Source organism: Heloderma suspectum, chromosome 12 (genome assembly GCF_057233095.1).
Source record: "Heloderma suspectum isolate Gila_16-S chromosome 12, 16-S_ref, whole genome shotgun sequence".
NCBI lineage: Eukaryota > Metazoa > Chordata > Lepidosauria > Squamata > Helodermatidae > Heloderma > Heloderma suspectum.
Genome location: NC_139469.1, coordinates 17,858,119 through 17,879,362, shown reverse-complemented (window position 1 = coordinate 17,879,362; position 21,244 = coordinate 17,858,119). Strand labels below are relative to the sequence as shown.

The window sequence follows — 21,244 nt, the reverse complement described above, 5'->3', positions numbered from 1 at the left end:
TAAGTGACTTTCGTACATCCCTACATCCATCCACCTTGCCCTTGGTCGGCCCCTCTTCCTTTTGCCTTCCACTTTCCCTAGCATCAGCATCTTCTCCAGGGTATCCTGTCTTCTCATGATGTGGCCAAAGTACTTAAGTTTTGCCTTTAATATCCTTCCCTCAAGTGAGCAGTCTGGCTTTATTTCCTGGAGGATGGACTGGTTTGATCTTCTTGCAGTCCAAGGCACTCTCAGAATTTCCTCCAGCACCACAGTTCAAAAGCATCTATCTTCCTTCGCTCAGCCTTCCTTATGGTCCAGGTCTCACAGCCATAGGTCACTATGGGGAATACCATTGCTTGAACTATGCGGACCTTTGTTATTCTGTATAGCAACCTTTTATTCCATTATTCTCCCACCACCACAGCATTCTCTTTTTTAATCATGTAAAGCAGTCCCTGGTGGCTTCAGGTTGAGAAGACCCCCAGCAGAAGTGGGGGAATGCTAGTTCACATTCTCCTCCCCTGCCATTCATCTGCTCAAAATGCCATCCACAGGCGCACACACCTAGCTGTTTTTCTCCTGAGAGAGAAAAGTTGCAAGTGCTTATTATGTCTTCTCTCCAGAGGACAAAAGATGCTGCAGGGTGATTCTGAGTGGACAAACGGCTGGGTAGGGAAGGGTTAAACAGTCCCCCCTGGTCCTTCACTCAACCTGAAGCTGTCTGGGTCTGCTATGCGTGACGAAACAAAGCCCTGAAGGCTGAAGGAACATGGAAGTTCATGTGACGTGTAGTTCTGCCCTTACTGCTCATAAATATGGGTGCAATCCTATGCATGTTTAGACAGAAAAAGCCCTACAACTCCCAGAATTCCCCAGACAGCATGACACACACGACTTGTGGGACTAATTTCTGTCTAAACATGCATAGGACTGTGCCTTAAAAGAAGAAGAACTTTGCTACTGTCTGACAGTAAAACTAGCATTTTTACCAGAAATAACCAGCTATAATTAGAAAGGAGAGGTTGTCCAAAGCTACATAGAAGAGAACTTGTCTTTTCTTCTGGTACTAAAATGGGGAAGTGATCCAAATTGAACCTTCAGTTGAGCAAAAGGAATTCGGGTTAGCTGTATGCCATTTTGGCTATGGGGATTCATTTACTACTCACACAAGGCAAGTGTCAGGAATAGAGCACGTCATGTCCGGGGTTTGCAATCTCCTGGCATTTCGGGTTTAATCACATGTTCATCATCATCTGGTTGCAGTTCCTTAAACTGTAACATTTATTCTTGCAGTGGTAGCATGAAAGGGGGAGAGAGAGAGAGAGAGGAAAGAGTCCCCCCCCCCGCAAAAAAAAATGTATTTTTGTTACATTTGAGTAAGCATCACAAATTGCTTTTTATTTTATTTATTTTAGGGTGCAAATCCAATGCATGTTTAGACAGGAAAAAAAGTCCTACAACTCCTGGCTGAGGAATGCTGGGAGTTGTAGGACTTTTTTCTGTCTAAACATGCATAAGATGGCTCCCTTAAGAAATTATAAACCATACCTTCACCCCAAAAATGGATCCCAAGACTGAATACATAACTATTTGAAATCTACAATGCAATTAAATACGACAACATTAAACAATGCAATAAAAATGAGAGGGATCAAGCAGCTGGAAATTCCATAGCCAGGACTAATGACAATCTTTTAACCTAGTGCCAAAAAGAATACAGGTTCAGCACTAGGCCTTTCTGACACATGTTGACAGTGTCAAGGGCTGTTCAGGTTTAGGGATGGCCAAGAATTTCTCCCCGAAACTTCGGGGGGCCGAGTGCCAACATGTTCGGCCCCCCGAACAAGTTTCGGGGAGAAATCCTCCGCACACCCCCCCCGCACCCCGCACCCCCCCCCCGGGACGGGACTTACCTTCGCCGAATGTCCCTCCCGGCGGCAGGTCCGGCCAGCGGTTCGGCGGGTGTTCGTGCGGGGCGGGAGCGGCAGCCGGTCTTTTGGCCGGCTGCCGCCACCGCCATTCCAATAAAAGAAAGAAAAAAACGCCCCCGTGATAGGCTACATGACAATTAACGTAGCCTATCACGGCTAGATTTGCAAAGTCAGCCGTGATAGGCTACGTTAATCGTCACGTAGCCTATCATGGGTGACTTAAAAAAAAAAAAAAGCGCGTACGGATAATGGCAGCCCCCATAGGGAGCCTCCATTCCCGTTCCTTATTTGGTCGCTGTAGTCTACGTAAAGATTTACGTAGACGACGGCAAAAATAAGGGCAACGCTATTTGCGTTGCCCTTATTTTCGCCGTCGTCTACGTAAATCTTTACGTAGACTACAGTGACCAAATAAGGAACGCGAATGGCGGCTCCCTATGGGGGCCGCCATTAGCGTACGCGCTTTTTCTTTTCTTTTTTTAAGTCACCCATGATAGGCTACGTGACGATTAACGTAGCCTATCATGGCTGACTTTGCAGATCTAGCCGTGATAGGCTATGTTAATCGTCACGTAGCCTATCACGGGGGCGTGGTTTTTTTAAAAAAAAAAATTCGCGTTCGCGGCCGGGCGAGGCGGGAAGCCTCCTCCCCAGCCTGAATTTCGGCCGGGGCGAGGCGGGAAGCCTCCCCCTGGCCTGAATTTCGGCCGGGGCGAGGCGGGAAGCCTCCCCCTGGCCTGAATTTCGGCCGGGGCGAGGTGGGAAACCTCCCCCCCCCGGCCTGAACTTCGCGGGGGGAGCAGCGAAGCGCCTCCCCCCCACCGCGAACAAGCTTCGACGACAGGTAAGTGACTTTCGTCCACCCCTATTCAGGTTACAGGTTTGGTTCTGTGTATGGCGGCCCCATATCGTGACCCAGCAGAACTGTAGCTCAGAACATCTTCCTGGAAGTGATGTATTCTTGGAATCTGGACTGGCCCCACCCTCAGAATGTCCATTGGACCCTCTGAGCAGGAAGTGCTATAAAAGGCTTCCTGTTTGGGCTGAGACTTTGTCCCATCAACCACCATCTTCCTCGCTCTAGTGTGTTCCTCAGTTCCAACCCCCTGGCTCACCTCAGCTCCCTACAGCTCATCAATAAAAGAGAGACACCACTGGGGGAATTATAGACTTTTACAGGTAAAACATCTCCCCAGTATCCCGTTTCTGATATTCACAACAAGATATATAGAACACCTCAATGCTGTTGAACCAAAGGGCTCCTTGGAGTGGCAGTTCCTCAACAGAACAGCTGGGCTTTCCCCAACAATGCAATGAATGAAAAACTCTTGTTCATGTTAATGGTAAATAAAATCATCCTCCCCCCCACCCCCAATTCAAATGGGATTGGCTTAGTTTAAACTTGGGTCAAACTATTTCCCCTCACAATCTAAGCCAATCCTTAACAACGTGGAGCATGTTGCACCCCCCAGGAGGATGCAATCCCCACTGCAAACCCCCCCAAGCTTCCAATCCCCACTCCCCATCCTCCAAAACCCCTCCACCCTTCCAAGCCTAGCTGCTGCTATGCTGGTGCATTGTGGGGAATTTAAACGGCAGGTCCCTCCATTCAAATTTCCCACAGTGCCCCTAACGATGCCCTTGGGCATTGTGGGAACTTTAAATGGTGGCTCAATCAAAATGCTGCTGCTGCCAGTTAAGCTTGTGATTCGTGGGAGCGCACTGACGTAGGAGGAACCCAGCAGAGGATTCCCCACTCCAGAGCTCACCCAATTTATTTTGCTGCCTGAAAAAAGAACAAAATGGCACCTCTTCCCACTCCATATATAACAGCTAACTAGCAGTTGAATATTTCTTCAGCATCAATGATAGGACAACAGTCTTCACGGCACAGCAGGCTAGCTTGGCCCACTCTCCTCTCCTCCAACAACTTGATGCCACCTCCCATCATCTGCCACCTGGGACAACTGCCTCACTTTGCATAATGGTAGGGCTGGCCCTGGCCGTCTCAAACACAGGAAGAGACCTGTATGCAATATAAACTTCTAGAGATGCTGCAGGAAGGAGCTGAATCCCAGTGGGAACAGCAACTTTCATGAAAGCACCCCCAAAAGGCAAAAATAAGGACATAAGCTTCCTATAATAAATTTATTTTGGGGGCTTCCTATAATAAATTTATTTTTGCATCCTGAGAACCTGTTTCTCTTCTTTGTTATCTATTTTGTATGCTCACCTCCTCCTGTTTTCCTGTATTTTACTATGGTCAGGAGCCAAAAAATAAGGACCGTCTCTGGTACCTGGGAGCAGTCTGAAGATAGGAAATTCTCCTTTCTGCCTTATCAGTTTTAACTGCTGCAATACATTCAAAGTCGCTGATCTCTCTCAATCTCTCTCTCTCTCTCTCTCAGTCTCTCTTTCTTTCTCTCCCCAGTCACTGCTCTAATGTAATAATTAGAGACTTCTATCTGGGGGAAGTCTTTTAATACAGATGATACTTTAAATGCAGTTTAATAACCAGGTATTCTTATTCCGTACTATTTAATGGCTGCAAACTAATCTTAGATTTTTCACTTTCAAAAGAAAAGCCAGCAAACAAATAATTCTCCCTAATTAATGTTTGCAAGCTGAAATGTGTTCCTTTTTTAAGTAAGTGTTTTGTTAATTGAAGCATCCCTTGGTGCTAATTATTAGAAATGGCATCACAGTGGCTTGTACTGGCATGGAAAATATACTAAATATACCAGTCAGGAGAAGGCAAGAGTTGACTTTGTCAAGAAGCAAGTTGACATTTTAAGAAAGAGGTGACATTTTAAGAAAGTTTAAAAAAAAATACTATAGGTTAGTGGTTGGGATGAAATGTTTCAGTTAAGTATAATTTTAGATCCTGTACTTTGTGGTATCATGTAAATATGTTCATCTATGTCTGTGACAAAAAGGGATAGCAAAGCGCTTCGGAAATGGAAGAATGGGCATTCAAATAACAAATGCAGTTCAGTGTAAGCAAGTATAAAGAGATGCACATTGAGACAAAAATTCCCACTTCACGTATACACTGATGGGATCCAAACTGGTGATGACTGCCCAAAAAAGAGATCTTGGGATTGTGGTGGGTAGCAAAACAAAAATGTCAACTGAGTGTGTGGCTGCTGTAAAAAAGGCAAAATCCATGTTGGGCATAATTAGGAAAGGAATCAAAAGATATAGAATGATCAATATCACACTACCGTTATACAAACCTATGGTGTGACCACACCTGGAATACTGTGTTCTGTTCTAGTCATTGCACCTCAAAATGGACATTGCAGAGTTGGAAAAGTGCAGAAAAGGACAACCAAACTGAACAAGGGTCTGAAACAACTCTCTTATGAGGAAAGGTTACAATGTTTGGGGCAGTTTAGCTTAGAAAACAGTGAGTAAGGGGGGATATGATAGAGGTGTATGCATGGTATAGAGAGGATAGGGAGACTTTTTCTCTCTCTCCCATAATACTAGAACCCAGGGTCATCCCATGAAGCTGAATAGTGGGAGATTCAGGAGAGATAAAAGAAAGTACTTCACACAGTGCAGAGTTAAACGGTGGAATACACTATCACAAAATGTAGTGATGCCCACCAATTTGGATGGCTTTAAAAAGGGGTTAGACAAATTCATGGAAGAGAAGGCTATCAGCAGCTACTAGTTCTGATGGCTATATGATACCTCCAGTATCAGAGGCATTATGGCTATGTACACCCATTTCTGGGAACACAACCAGGAGGGTACTCTTGCAGTCATGTCCTTGTGGGCTTCCCATGGACATCTGGTTGGCCTACTGTATGAACAGAATCCATCCAGCATGGCTCTTCTGATCCAACATGGCTCTTCTTATGTTTTTAACTCCCACCGTTCCTGACTATTGGTCATGCTGGCTGGGGCTGCTGGGAGTTGGAGAACATAACATCTGGAGGGCAGCAGGTTCCCAACCCCTGGGTTAGAATGTCAAGGTAGGAGACCCAGATCCCCTGCTCAGCCATGGAACTGGCTGGTTGATCTTGGGCCAGTCACACTCTCTCAGCCTAACCGAGCTCAGGGGGTTAGGCTGAAAGATAGGCTCTGGGTAGTGATGGCCACAGTAAAGAAAGGTGGGGCCCCTTGATCCACTGCCACCACCTCTCCGAGCTGGCTCAGCCAAACCCAAGAGGAACCCTCCTACCCCCTCACACCCTTGAGAGGGAAACAGTAGCCACTGAATTTAGCACTGACCCAGGAAAGAAATAGCAGCAATAGTTTGAGGTAGATATTTATTTACAAGTTATGGGGTAAGGGAATGGGAAGGGAAATAAAGCAAAATACAAGTTAGAAGTCCCCCAAGAATCAGTCCCCTGTTTGGAAACCCAACATAAAACAATAAAACTACCTGGCCTAACTGCTCACACCTCGAAGTAGGATCCTTTGCTGCAGTCAGCGTTCCAACACCTAGCACCCAGACCGAATGAAACCAAAGGACAAAAGAAGGCGGACTGGTTGCCTGCTTTTATCTGTTCTCAGCCCTGCTTCTAGTTCTTCCCCCGCCCCCCCCCTTCTCCCAAGGAGGATGGGATGATTTTTCACAACTCTCCAGCTGTGCTGGCCTTTGGCAGGCTGGGGTGCTTTACAACCTTGAAGCCTGATAAGGCCTCCAGCCTGGTGCCTTCAGTCCTGGCACTACCCAGCCTCCCCTCCATTCCAGGTGGACTGAATTGCAACTCTTCTTTGTGGGATCCTTCTCCTTCCTACCGTAAAACAATAAAAGTACTACCTAAAACTCATGATTTTATACTATTAACCCTTCCCCACCATGGCCTTCCACTCCATAAGGTCTTCTCCTTTACAGCCACCAACTTGCGCAGCTTGAAAGGGGACTTCATTGATGGTGCCATAGGATATGGTGGATTTCCATACACAGAGAGAGAGAGAGAGAGCCATATATGGAGCGATAACCTCAGTAGAGAATCACCACTGAGATCTCCCTACCCACCCCTCACAGCTGCTATGGAAAGCTCCACAGCTGCTTCCTCACCTGAGGATGCTGCCACTACCTTGGAAGAGGATGGAGAGGGAAAGAAGGGGCCATGCTAGTGGGCAGGGAGGGGAGAGGCCATGGATCCACCAGACAAGACTCTCTGTCCCTGTCCCCACCCCCAAGAAGGGAAGCAAGGTAGATGACCTCAGAGGCTCAAGTAGATCCAAATAGAACAAAGGAACAGGAAGGGAAAACAACTCTGTCATTTCTCCCGCCCTGCTTGGCTCTTGGTGGCACTGCTTAGGATAGCTGGAGGATGCCGAGATGGCCTCTGTCCATCTATCGAGCACCCATCCTGCAGGATTGTGCTCTGCATCAATAGCTAGCTCTGACCAATGTTTTATGCATTTATGGTGAGATCCATCCCTTTCATTTATTATTCTAGTGCAGCTGTGCCTGCCGAGAAGTCTGAAGAGTCTCCAGCCAACAGGCAAAGAAAGCTGCCTTGCATTACATTCACACATGCAGGGGAAGAGGAGCTGCTGACTACTTTCCTCCATCAATCATTTATCTCCGCTTATGTCTCTGTTAGCAGCTAATTTTCCCTAGCACTGAGAAACAGCAGTACAGGGCCATGTGGGTTTTGCAACAGCCATCCAAACATGACCATTGCAAAAGAACCAAATCCATTGATTTTAAATCAGTCTGATTTATTTGTTTCTTTCAGTATCACCTAACATGCAACGTTTTCTTTCTTTCTTTCTTTCTTTCTTTCTTTCTTTCTTTCTTTCTTTTGCTTTCAGATCGGAACTGACTGGGATGCTAAAGAGAGGATATTCCGAAATTTTGGTGGACTAATTGGACCAATGGATGAGCCAATTGGCATGCAGAAGTGGGGAAAGGGACCCAATGTCACCGTTACAGTCATCTGGGTGGACCCCATTAATGTCATCGCTGCTACGTATGATATTCTTATAGAATCCAGTGCAGAGTTTACTCACTACAAGCCACCTTTGAATTTGCCCCTCCGGCCTGGAGTTTGGACAGTTAAAATCCTGCATCACTGGGTTCCTGTGGCTGAAACCAAATTCCTGGTCTCTCCTCTGACATTTTCCAATAGGCAAGCGATCAGGCAAGGTTAGTAACTTTGCATACAAACATCAAACATAAGAACATAAGAAGAGCCCTGCTGGATCAAACCAGGGGTCCATCTAGTCCAGCATTCTCTTCACACAGTGGCCAACCAGCTGCCCATGGGAAACCCTCATGCAGAGCATGAGTGCAACAGCACCCTGCTGCCCCAGCAACTGGTATACATAGGCCTACTGCCTCTGGTATTGGAGGTAGCATATAGCCATTCAGGGCTAGTAGCTATTAATAGCCTTCTCCTCCAGACATTTGTCTAACCCCTTTTTAAAACCATCCAAATTGGTGGCCATCACCACATCTTATGGTAGCAAGTTCCATAGTTTAACTAAGAAATACTTCCTTTAATCTGTCCTGAATCTCCCACTAATCAGCTTCATGGGATGACCCCGCGTTCTACTATTATGAGAGAGGGAGAAAAATGTATCCCTATCCACATTCTGCAAAAAATCTAAACAAATACTGAATAGAATAATAATGCAAGGTGCCATCTAGCCAAAGTTAAACACAGTTAACTCTCCTTGATTTCAGCAGAAGAGCCACAAATATACTTAACTCTTTCCTACTGAAATCAAGTGCTTGGACAAGGACCACAACGTGCAACCAACATTTAACTAACCATCACAGGGGGAGAAAAGTTACCGCACTGATACAATACAAAGGAGATGAGTCGTTTTGTATACCGATTGCACAAGGGACCCAAAACCTCCATGTTTAGGCATGAACCAAGATCTACTGTGCCTACGTGAGTCAATGATATTATCACCCATGGTACATCAAGCAGTCCTGGTCCAAATATTATCCAGACCTACTGGATTATTGTTGGAGCAAAAATGCAAATCCATAACTAGGATTTAACATACACAATTCAGTGAATAGCAGGGCTCAAACCATAAATAGTACATATTCCAGAACATAGTTATTTCATTGGCAGACTCCCTGGCTACAAGAAAAATACATAAAAATACATAATAGCACCCCTTCATGGATCACTGCCTTGTTGTGGCAAAGGGGCTTGCGTAACTCAGTGAAGCCATAAGCTATGCCGTGCAGGACCACCCAAGACGGACAGGTCATGGCGGAGAGTTCTGACAAAATGTGGTCCACTGGAGAAGGAAATGGCAATGCACTCCAGTATTCCTGCCAAGAAAACCCCATGGAACGTATCACAAGGCTAAAAGATATGACGCTGGAAGATGAGCCCCTCAGGTCGGAAGGTGTCCAATATATTACTGGGGAAGAGCAGAGGGAATTTCCAAGTAGTGCCAGAAAGGATGAAGCGGCTGGGCCAAAGATCAGACGAGATCAGGCACATCCAGCAGTCCAGCACCTTGGATCACTCCTTTATAGTCCTGGCTAGTTTTGACTAAAACTCAGACTGGGTTCACAGCCCCACCAAAATCACCGTCCACCACTGACAAGATGCATACTAAGATAAGAATAGCCTGTAAATCTGGGGTCATCCCATGAAGTTGAAGGGTGGGAGATTCAGGACAGGTAGAAGGAAGTACTTTTTCTCTAGACATGTAAGAGAAATTCATTTCAGTTCATTTTTTATCAGGATTTTACTCAGTTTGCACCTTCCAGACCGATCAGAGACTCAGACACAATCTGTGGTTGAAGTCCATACAGTTCGGAGTGTGCAATGTGATTTTCAGACCCCTAAAATTGTGTTCGACGGCATGTGTTCTTTTGAAAAATGCACCTGAAAAAAGGTGTCCTTTTGAAAAATGCACACAAATATGTTTTAATCAATGGGAGAAGAATGTGTACGTTTCCAAAATGTGCACACTTTGTGCGTACATTTGGAAACATTTGCATGAAAATATGCATTGATTTTCATGAGAAAAGAAAAAAAGCTCACAATCTGATATGGACTCGAGTTGGAACGAACTTCAAGATGGAATTTGGAGCTCGGGTTTTGCTGATTCACATATCCCTGTTTTTCACACAGTGCATAGTTAAACTACGTAATTCGCTACCAAAATTCACCTCCACAAGATGTAGTGATGGCCACCAATTTGGATGGTTTTAAAAGGGGATTAGAGAAATTTATGGAGGAGAAAGCTATCAATGGCTACTAGTCCTGATTGCTATCCAATATTACAGGTAGTATGCCTATGTACACCAGTTGCAGGGGAAGATGGGCAGGAAAGCGCTGTTGTACTCATGTCTGCCTTGTGGGTTTCCCACTGTGGTTGGCCACTGTGTGAACAAAACACTGTGTAAACTAGATGGACCCTTGGTCTGATCCAGCAGGGCAGTTCTTGTGTTCTAGTTGAAGGTTAGAAGTGCATTTTCAGTGCAAGGTTTTGAGTGATCCCCACCATGTCTTCCAAAATTGTATGGTTCAGACACAATATTATGCTCCATGCAGAAAAAAATGTCATTATAAAGTCTCTTTAGCTTTAGTTTCTTTTAGCATTTGTCACTTTGTCACCACTTGTATTATTTAAAGTTCTTTTCAATGCTAGGGAAATGCTGTGAAATTCTGACAGAAAACGTAAGACACTGAAAGGGGCCTTTTTTGTTATATGTCTGTGAACAATACAGAGGCTGTCCAAAAAAGAAAAAGCCACACTTCTAGATTTAAGGAGCACTGTAATAAGGAGAAATAATAGGACTGTACAAAAAGGGGTGGGTGGTTAGGTCATGTTTTGTGTTCTTTTTCAGCAACATTGAAATGAAGTTCTTCTTCACGCAACATACAGTTAAACTATGGAATTCACTTCCACAAGATGTAGTGATGGCCACCCATTTGGATGGCTTTAAAAGGGGGTTGGACAAGTTCCTTGAGGAAAAGGCTATCAATGGGTACTAGTCTTGATGGCTATGTGCTACCTCCAGTACCAGGGGCAGTGAGCCTATATACTCCAGTTGCTGGGGAACATGGGCGGGAGGGTGCTGTGGCACTTATGTCCTGCTTGTGGGTTTCCCATTGGGGCAACTGGTTGGCCACTGTGTGAGCAGAATGCTGGACTAGATGGACCCTTGGTCTGATCCCACACAGCTCTTCTTGTGATCTTATGTTCCTTCTCTTCCACTGGTTTTTTCAGGGATCATGTCGAAAAGGGGGCAAGCACCCCTTCAAGGTAAGGAGAGTGCCATGCAGGGAGTACAAGTTGGCTTTGTTCACCCTCAGTGATCCTGCAAACCTGCATGATCACATTTGGGGGGAGGGAAGGTTCAGTGATGCCAAGGGGGCATTATTTATAATTTGCCCAACCAGAAATATAAAGAAAACCTCCCCATATCATATGTTAGGGATGGAGCAGAGAGAGAATTTCCTTTGGTCCACAGTTTTAAGCAAACCAACATAAATTGCAATTCAAAAATTGATACGTGGATCAGAGCAAGTTATTCTTTGGACTGTGCTTTTCTTCATATTTTGCAGTTAGGGGAAGTGTTCAGTTCAGCACAAAAATTACATACAAAATGAGTGTACTAGGGAATAAACAACAAATGTGTATATTAGGGAATGTTGTGTAAACGAACTGCATATATTAGGGAATGAGACCCATTGAAATGAATGAGACTTCAGTTAATCGCAACTAATTCCCATTCATTTCAATTAGTCTAGTCTGCATAGGACTAACATTAAACTCATCGCTTAAAAATGTGTGTGTTACAAGAAATTGCATACACAAATACATGCGCATTTCTGCAGACTGATGCATAAATTAGACAGAAGAGATTTATTTTGTATTACATTTACACACACCTTTTTCCTCTTGCAAGGATCCCAGTCAGCTTGCTGGGTCCTCCTTCTCTCCCATTTTATCCTCACAACAACCCTGTGAGGTAGGTTAGGCTGAGCATCAGTGACTGGCCCAAAGTCAGCCAGTGAGCTTCCATGGCCAAGTGGGGACTTGCACTTGGGTCTCCCCCATCCCAGTCCAACACGCTAACCACTATACCACACTGGCATTTATGAATGATTATGTGCAAAACTGACATGAATGAGAAATAGACTGATTTCTTGGGCAGACAGCATTTATAAGGGTTTTTTGCTCCACTGCCAGGCTGTTTTCATCTCCTCTCCCACATTCCCTCACAGATACTCCAAAAGGACCCCTACCTCCCTTTCACCTTGCAAATGCTCCCCAATCATCTGTACGGTGACTCTAGTCCATGAACATTTATGCCATCATAAGTTGGTTCACCTTTACAGTGCCCCAAGACTCCATTGTTTTTCCTGCAACAGACTAGCGTGCCTAGGCTACCCCTCTGGAAATTGTTACACTGAGAGTATTAGAGTGGGCTCAAGCCAGCAGAATAAATGAGGTAGAATTTGACTGCTTTGGCAAGCTATTGATATAATTAGAGCAGTAATAAGCAGGCTGGAAAGGGCAACTTTCAAGTAAGTAATTTTGGGATATTTGAGGTTTGGGTTCTTGCATCTGAAACTGTTTTCTGTAGATGGGCCCCTCAAAATGTTAAACCAAGTTCTAGTGAGACATCTGGGCAGAGAGAGTATAGACCAGGGAGACAAAATCTTACTCACCTGCAGCAGAAGCTAAACTGGTATCACCTTGAAGTGAAAGAAAGCTCAGTTATCAGCAAATGGCCCAGGTGACGTGGCACGAATTGTAGACACCAGTATGTAATTCCTGGCCTGCAAATTACACTGGAAGACAGCACGGCTTTCCAAGCCCAGGAGGGTCTTCTTGAATGAAGGCCTTTTTGTGCTGGAGGTGGGTGTGTGTATTTTGGCAGCAGCTCTTAGCATCAAGTCCCAGGTTTGCAAGAACAGAACCAGGAAAAGGGGGAAAGGGGGCTGTGGAGAAATGCACAAACTCCCCAGTTTTCACACCTGTGTGAATTTCAGGCAAACATGCCAGGGTGAATGTTTCCACAGGGCTTAGGCTCTGACGAGAGGGTTTAATGTTGCTGCCGTTCATGTAATGATTTTGATAACTTACATAAATGCTTTCCTGCCTTTTCAAAAAAAAAAAAACCCAACTATTTGATTTGCAGATATAACAGGAAAAAAAGGAAAAAGAGGCAGGAGAGAGAACTAGGAACCGCAAGGGGAACAAGATCTGTTCACAACACCATTAGCCATTTAGAAAATCGACACTTCTATTGTATATGTATACATGAATATAAGCAGTCCTGAATAAACATCCATACAAGATTGCCCACTGCAGGATACACATTCAAGTGGAGAAAGAGCAGCAGTATCATCAGAGCACTGAAGGATAGGTGGTGGGTGTTTTACCTTTCCAGGATTGAAGTATGAATCTCCTGCAGTTGTTAAAAAAAAACACACAGGGTTTTGCTTCCAGGCATGTGTGTTGCTTTCAGCACTGGGCTCTGCTGGTCCCACTTTAAAAAGAGGAGAACATGCCAGGCTGTGGTTTTCCTAGAGCTTATATCCAGATTGGTGATGCCTGCCTTGCCTCCACCCATTAAAAAAAAAATTGGGAACACCCCTCCAAGCAGAACCGGGTAGCTTGGTCTCCCTGACACTTGAATGTAGCATCAGTCCAGAGCATTGGGGGGAATGTATTTGTTTGTTTGTTTGCGGTATTAATATACTGCTTCTCATTTGAAACACATCCTGAAGCGGTTGACGAAAGGATAGATGAATGAATTCCTAAAGAATAAATACATAAAAGAATGAATAAGGATCATTCCAGTCTCAGACTTAGGATTGGAAAAATGAGAAACTGATAGAAACTGGAATTGACAGATTCGTCCATCCGTGCGTTACTGTAGGGGTGGGCAGAAAGTAGATCTCTGGATATTTGGGATTTCAGTTCCCAGCATTCCTGACCATTGGCTACACTGGCAAGATCTTCTGGGAGTTGAAGTTCAAAACATGTGGATATCTCCATTCACCCCTCCAGATAGCTGGGGGTTGTCGGCAGCTGTAATCCAACATGGGAAAGCACCAGGTTGGGGAAACCTGCAGTAGTTTAAGCTGGAGGTCACGTTGTTGTCGAGCTTGCTGGAAGACAGGAGGAATACAAAAAGAACAACGGAATGCTATTAACTTAGAACTTTGGCTTTTTTCCCCTTCTTTTTCAGATGAAGCCACAAGGTTGCATGGCGGCCCTCTGAAGAATGCCTACATGGAGCAGAGTTTCCAAGGCCTGAACCCAGTTTTGAACATCCCAATCAATGCCGCGCAGATGGATCAGGCCAAAAAGAGTGCGGTGCTCACGGGCGCCATGCTGGAAAACTGGGTGGACAGCTTGGTTGGAGGTGTGTGGTCAGCTGTTGATATCTGTAGCACAGGCCCGACCTCCTGTCCTGTCATGCAGGCTTGCAGCCAAACCTCATGGAGTTCACTCAGTCCCGACCCAAAGTCCGAATTGGGTCCTGTCAAACCCGACGGCCGCTTGAGGTAGCACCTGGTACACCCTTCATCAGCTTTAAAAGGGAATTGAACTGTGGCTCTTGTGACTTGTGTGGGGTGTCCGTCTGCACTTTCAGAATTTAAATTGTTTGGTTTTTTTTAATTATGTGGGCTAGCTGTCACACTTCCTTCAAGAAAACCTACAAATTGTTTTCGTGAAGGTCCCAGAAATTGTCTGGAGAATCCCCAGCTATTTCATCATTTCAAGGGTTGGGGATGGAACAGGAAGGGGAAAGTTTCTACGTTTCTAGCACAGATGTAGCATCGAAAAGAGTGGCATTTCTGAAAGGAACAGGAATGTGGAGGTCAGTCCCGGATGCTGAAATTGCCATTACTTCCCAAATCATCCTCATAAAAATCCAGCAAAAGTGTTGACATTATCACTATGCCAAGCCAAGCTTTCAGTACTTGGGTCTTCCCATTCCCCCTCCCCCCGCCTTTCCTATATATTTTTTTTAATTTTGTTTTTAGTCTTATCTCACCCCACTAATATTTACAGGGTTTTTAATATTTGAACTTCCAGATTACAAAACAATTGCATAGGACTTCTGTCTAGGAGTTGATGGCTGCAATCCCAAACAGACTTACTGGGGAGTGAGCTCCATTGGACATTATGGGACATACTGCTGAGTAAACATGCATTAGGGTTGCACTGAAAGAGACCTCTAGAACCTTGAAAGGCAATATCTTTATTCTAGCATGAGCTTTCTTAAGTGAGAGCCCATCTTTAGCAGATGCATGAATGGACCACCAAGAACGGATATAGGGATTTTGCAAAATCTGTTCTGTCTGCATTCTGTGGATTGTCTGGTGCCTTTCATTCCATCGTCTGCTCATGATGGAACTGGATTTTTCCCAATTTCCTGAATTTGCGCAAATTCACATTGCACAAATGTATACTTGCGCAAATGCACAAATCCTTCCCAAAGATGCACAAATACGCCCCAATGCACATTTTCATGCTTGGGCCTATGGGGGAAATGTGCATTTTCGGCTGGTGTTTTTTATTTTACATATTTTTCCACAACTAAATTTGCTTAAAATTCTGGAAAATTAAAAAAAAAATGGCCCGCAAATCCTTGGAAGCCATGTGACTTGAGAGAAGTCATCCACTGCAGGTCAGATTCATAGAAATCCAAACTCACCTGATTCTGTTGTGGATTTCTCTGACATCCCTACCACCAAGATGCTAGATAAAAGAGGGGCATGGGCAGAGGTTCACTGGGAGCAAGTGTAGATACCTATGTGTAGATACAGACTGTCAGGTTGATACCCATGATCACCTGTGAAGCTCATGCTAAAGTAAATTGTCCACTAAGGTGATGCAGGTTGTGTTGATAGTGCCTCCCACAAAGACAGTACAAACAGCAGCATTGAGCTGTTAATAACTTGAATCTAGAAGCTCCCACACCACACACACACCCATCATCCTATTGGAAGCTCCACTAAGTAGGGCCTCAACTATAAGAGACAAATCTTGCCCCAATTATAGTAGTAACTACTGATGGATGCTTCTTGGGATTGAAGGTAGATGGGGTTGGCATAGCCCAACTCAAGTTATATTCAATCAAGTTATACCCAGTCAAGATGGGGTTGGCATAGCCCAACTCAAGTTAGACCCAATCCCCACAAAGCAAGGTTGTGAGGGAAATGATTTCAACTGCAGCATGGGCTGGCAGGATGGAGCAAACAAACTCTTCCCCACTCAGGTCCCTCCCCTGCTTTTTTCAGTGCTGTTGTTCTCCTGGCAGGAGATATGTCCTGACACAGAACCCCACCAGGGGGAAAGTGATGGTGCAGGAAAGTGATGGCCTGGTTTCAGGGAGAAAGTGATGGCAATGAAGAGTTCACCTCCCACCTGTCCATGCTCAGTGTTCAGATTACTGGGAGGCAGAGGGGGCTGGGCCCCCTTACCTTTTGTGATTCTCTCCCTTAGCTACTTTTCAGAGAAGGGCCATAGCAGGGCACTTCCCATGTTTAATTCCAGGCATCTCCTGTTGAAAGGATCAAGGAGCACCTGATGGGGAAAGGATTCTCTCTGTCTGAGTCCCTGGAGAGCCATTGCCAGTCAGAACGGACTCTACTGGGCTAAATAATCATATTGTTTGACCTGGTATAAGGCAGCTTCTTATGTACAGTTTTTAGAAATCTATGGGCAGAGCATGGTTTGGCTAAAATTGGGAGGGGTTAGGGGGTATGGCTTGTGGAGTTCATTAATCTCTCCTCCCTCCCCCCCCCACTATTTGAGCATTATCCATGCTGCATTTTAAATCTCCCTCCACCCACCACACTCCTTTAGCAGTTGGCCCAATCCTAGCACATACACACAACGTCTGTGCCACCGTCAGATTTAGCTTGGCCCTAAAATGCCTTTGCCAGTCTGGAAGGTATGACAAAGGACACTTTGGGCCTGGTGTTAAAAGAAGTTCTTCTGTGGGAGGAATAGCAATGGCATCCTCGTGTACATTTATGTATCTGATCTTTGACCTTTTAGCAGGCTTTGAGTCCTGTTCCACATTTGGGAGATGTGGCGGGTCATTGGAGTCTAGGGCTGCAAATGAGTAGGGATGTCTATCACGGGGAAATCTGTTCCTTTGTGGGCTTGCAGGACTTCTGTGGTGTGCCCAACACAGCTTGCATTTGCCAGCCAAGCCATGCCACACATTTTCCCCAGATTCCAGGGACTTTTTCTGTGTATGTGTGTTGTTTGTTTGCTTTGCGGAAATAGACATTTGTGCAAATTGCAACTGCATAAATTGTGGCCAAAATTTGCACAAATTACAGCCACAATTTGCACAAATGTCTATGTCCACACAAAAAAAATTTAAAAAAGGAAAATCCATCAGCTGGCCCAACTCACTGTGGACTGAGTCGGGCCAGCTGGCAGAAGACAAGCCAAAGTCTGGGGGGGCAGCCCAATGAAAGCTCATCAAGCTCCACCCCCCAACCAGATTCCTCTGACATCCCAACATCCCGACAAGAGAGTGAAAAAGCCTCAATTCTCCTAACATTTCATTTTCATCACTTTCTCTCTTACACAGATTCATTTCTAGTTTAATTCTTGTGCATACATTGTATCGTGTACATACACACACACACACACACACACGTACATATATATCTCCTCCTTCCTTCTTTGGGTCTTTGGTTCAAATCCCAGATCTCTTGGGTCTTGACAGAGCTCCGAACTTCAAAGAACTTATGCGGATTCCTTTACAAAAGGGCCAGTTAATGTAATAAAAGAAGGTTTCTCTTCTCTCCTGCTCCTTTCCCAATATTTTGGGTCCATGTCAAACTTTCAAGACCATTCAATAAGCAGTCAGCTCATGTGCCAGAAGGGCTGACATCATAACCAGGTTAACAAGGAACAGCTTAATTCCCTTTTAAAATGGCTGCTGTGTAATGGGTGACTGTCAAACCTGAGATCGTAATGGCTTGTTAATGTATTTCTCACCATCCTGTTTGGTTTAAAGCTACTCCAGTTTGCTTTGGACTTTTGGAAATTGCAATGTCAGCTGTGCTGGCATGAATGGCAGAATGTTTAGCTGGCACAAAAGGGGGCTGCATAGGAGGCAGGAAGACGTTAGGTATTTATTTGTGTTTTAGTCAGTGACTAATTAGTAGGTGCTGCTTGTGCAGCTTGGAGATTATCTTATCTTACTAACTAAAGCTGCCTTTATTAAGAAAAGGTATTTAAAAAAAAAACTCCTTTCTCCCCCTTTCCTTTTCTTTCTGCTTTCTTGATTTCCACTCTCACAAAGAGTTCTGACTTACGGGAAGTTGGGGAAATTATTAGAACGGTGGTTCCCCACCACAGGTCCTCAAATGTTGCTGGACTACAACCCCTATCATACCCAGCCATCATGGCCCATGCTGATGGGACTTGTCATCCAATGACATCCGAGGGCCCAAGGCTGGGAACCCTGATTGTGTCTCAGTGTGTTAAATCCCGATTTCCTATCATCTGTGGTTGCCGTCGGCAACCTGAGCATCACACCTGAGCTTTCAAATGGTTGGGGAAGCCTCCAGCTGCTGTTGGACTCCAAGGGTAGTATCCAATGTTAGTCTTACATAGAGCAGACCCACTGAAATGGGTGTAGCCCTTCAGCTGTTGTTGAACTCCAAGGGTAGTATCCAGTGTTAGTCCTATGTAGAGTAGACTCATTGAAACAATTGGATACTACCCAATCTCCCATCAGCCCCAGCCAGCATGACCAATCAACAGGGATTATAGGAGCTGTCATCCAACAACAACTGGAGAGCCACAGGTTGCTTGACCACCACCATCACCCCTGATTTAAAAGAAATTGGGTCTCATATGCAGCTATTCGCCCATCCTCCAATATCTCGTTCCCAATTGCTTGGTAGTTTACAAATGCACATGTAAAACACAACCTCCATCAACAAGGATTGCATGTGAGGCTGATGTGAGATGGCTTGCGGAAAGTTATGCCTGGGGCAGCTGGACTGAGATGGCTCTCCTTCACACCTCCTAGCTATCCCTTGAAAGTGCAGCCATCGAGCGTCAGCTGCGCACATCCGAACTCATACAAGGAAACTTCTCTTTGCTCAAAAGCTGCCAGGGAGCGCGAACGTATCGAGATGTAGCTGTTTAATGCAGACTTCCCCAGCCTGGTGCCCTCCAGATGTGCTGGATGACAGATCCAAACGTCCCCCAGCTGGCATGGCCAATGGTACCAGCTTGAAGAAAGCTGGAGTAGTGTATATTAGGCAACTGCAGGAGGCATTTGAGAGCACAAAAAAGAGCCCTTGTTCTCTTCCACCACTTTTCCTTCTGCCGGTTCTGGTGATTTCAAAGATGGGTGTTGCGCCGACTCTCCTCACATGACTCTGAAGCATTAAAAAAAAATGATTTCCACCTTTCGTATCATGGTAGCAATGACCTCGTTTGTTTTCTTGACAAATGTGGATGCTGTAAATGCTGGAAGGACCCTCCATCCATGCCATTTTCCCTTACTGAGAAATACTGTTTGCATTTTGTCTCCTTCCCCCCCCCCCCGCCCCGTTGTTATTGCTTCTGCCTTGGTTTCCTTCTTTTGCTCATGGGTGCTACCAAAGGTGCTACCTCACTAATACTTGCAAATGTGTTTACCTGATGAAAGGAAAACAAGAACTTCTCTGAGCTGAATGTATAATCTATGCAAATTCTCTCTCTCTCTCTCTCTCTCTCTCTCTCTCTCTCAGTAATATAAAAAAAAGACGAAGAAAGAAAATGTATAAGTATTAGACTTGTAACCTTGCCAAATAAACAGCAAGATACTGTACAGGTGCCTCTGATAGCAGAGTGGTTGAATTCCTGGCACAGTTCATTGTGCTGCATTTGTATATTATAAATGACTTGTCTTTGATTCCGTTTGTGATTAGAATCACCCTTGATTGGGAAAAAGGTGATCATGTCGCTTGTAAGAACAGCACCTTCAGTTTTGCTGGGAATATGCCGGATGAGGGAATCCAGTGTGCTTGATGGTTGACATAGGTTGCCATTAACCGCAACCACGACAAAAGCACCACCTCCTTAAAAAGCTTCAGACTTAGGCTGTTGGTTGTGAGATTTCCCTATGGGTAAATCAGCTTATCTGGACTATTTCCAACTCAGTGTTCATGCCATGGCATCCTATGAGTTGCCCCTTTTAGAGAAGCCTTAAGTTTCTTCATCTTTTTTTAAATGTGGCCTTAAAAAACTGTGTTTGGAGTTTTAGCTGTTGTATGTTCTTTCTCTCTGGGCTATTGTCAAGGTATTAAAAAACAAAAGCACCTTGAGACTTCTGTGGCTGGTTTGTTTTGTTTTTCTCTTGGTCTGCTGCTGCTGCATGACTCTCACTTTTTACCCTTTGCAAATATGCTGAAACAACATCGGGGGGGGGGGGTTGACACGAGACCAAGAGAGATTAGGGAGGGTGGTGGCGTTATTTTATTCTTTTGCAAGAAAATGAATAAATGACGTGAAAGACTGTGCACTCTCGTAAACCTTTGCAAGTGATGGGTTTTCTTGTCTGGCAATGAAGCAACTGGGTTGGGCTTACTGTTGATAATAAATCTATAGAGCAAAATCTAATGATAAGGTTTTTTTATCTGTGTAATTTAAAAACATACATCAAAACAATAAGAAAGAATACAGTGTCGTTGTGCTGTAAAAGCCTCACCATACAAAAGATAACGAATAACAAAGAAACCAAACGCATTTCAACATAAAGTCTTCCTCAGTGGTCTAGTACAAAGAACATCATCTACTATATAAAAGGTATTCCAAAAACTAAAAAAGCATATGTGTACAGGCACACTGAATATAACACATTCCTTACACTTATCAACATGGGACACCGCAGTATTTAGACCTGTGAATATAAAAGCAATATTATGTTTTAAAAACTGTAATTGTACTTAAAAACTATTATTTAAAGATGTATTAAAATATACAAAACAACTTTTTTAAAAAAAATAAAAACTCACCAATTTATACATCTTGGTGGATTTTTAATTTTAAAAAACTTGTTTTGTATATTTTAATACATCTTTAATAGTTTTGAATCACAGTTTTTAAAAAAATAAACATAATATTGTTTTTTTAATTAAAAACTCAGCAAGACTTATAAATTGGTGATTTATATTTTTAAAAAAAACTTTTTTGTATATTTTAATACATCTTTAAGTAATAGTTTTTAATCACAATTAAAAAATTTAAAACATAATATTGCTTTTATATTCATTCACAGGTCTAAATACTGCAGTGTCCCATGTTGATAAGTGTAAGGAATGTGTTCTATTCAATGTGCCTGTACGCATATGCTTTTTCAATGTGCCTGTAAGCATATGCTTTTT

General features: G+C 44.2%; 1 protein-coding gene across 1 annotated transcript in view; it reads left to right on the top strand.

The window, feature by feature from the left end:
- The window catches only part of XYLT1 (xylosyltransferase 1), a 127,311-nt gene extending 107,703 nt beyond the window's left edge, over positions 1 to 19,608 (top strand). The window contains exons 10-11 of the mRNA XM_084817872.1: positions 7,698 to 8,031; positions 14,074 to 19,608. Coding sequence (XP_084673998.1) covers positions 7,698 to 8,031; positions 14,074 to 14,396 — 657 coding nt within the window. The 3' untranslated portion in view covers positions 14,397 to 19,608. The remainder of the gene's footprint in view (positions 1 to 7,697; positions 8,032 to 14,073) is intronic.
- Positions 19,609 to 21,244: the final 1,636 nt, after the last annotated feature.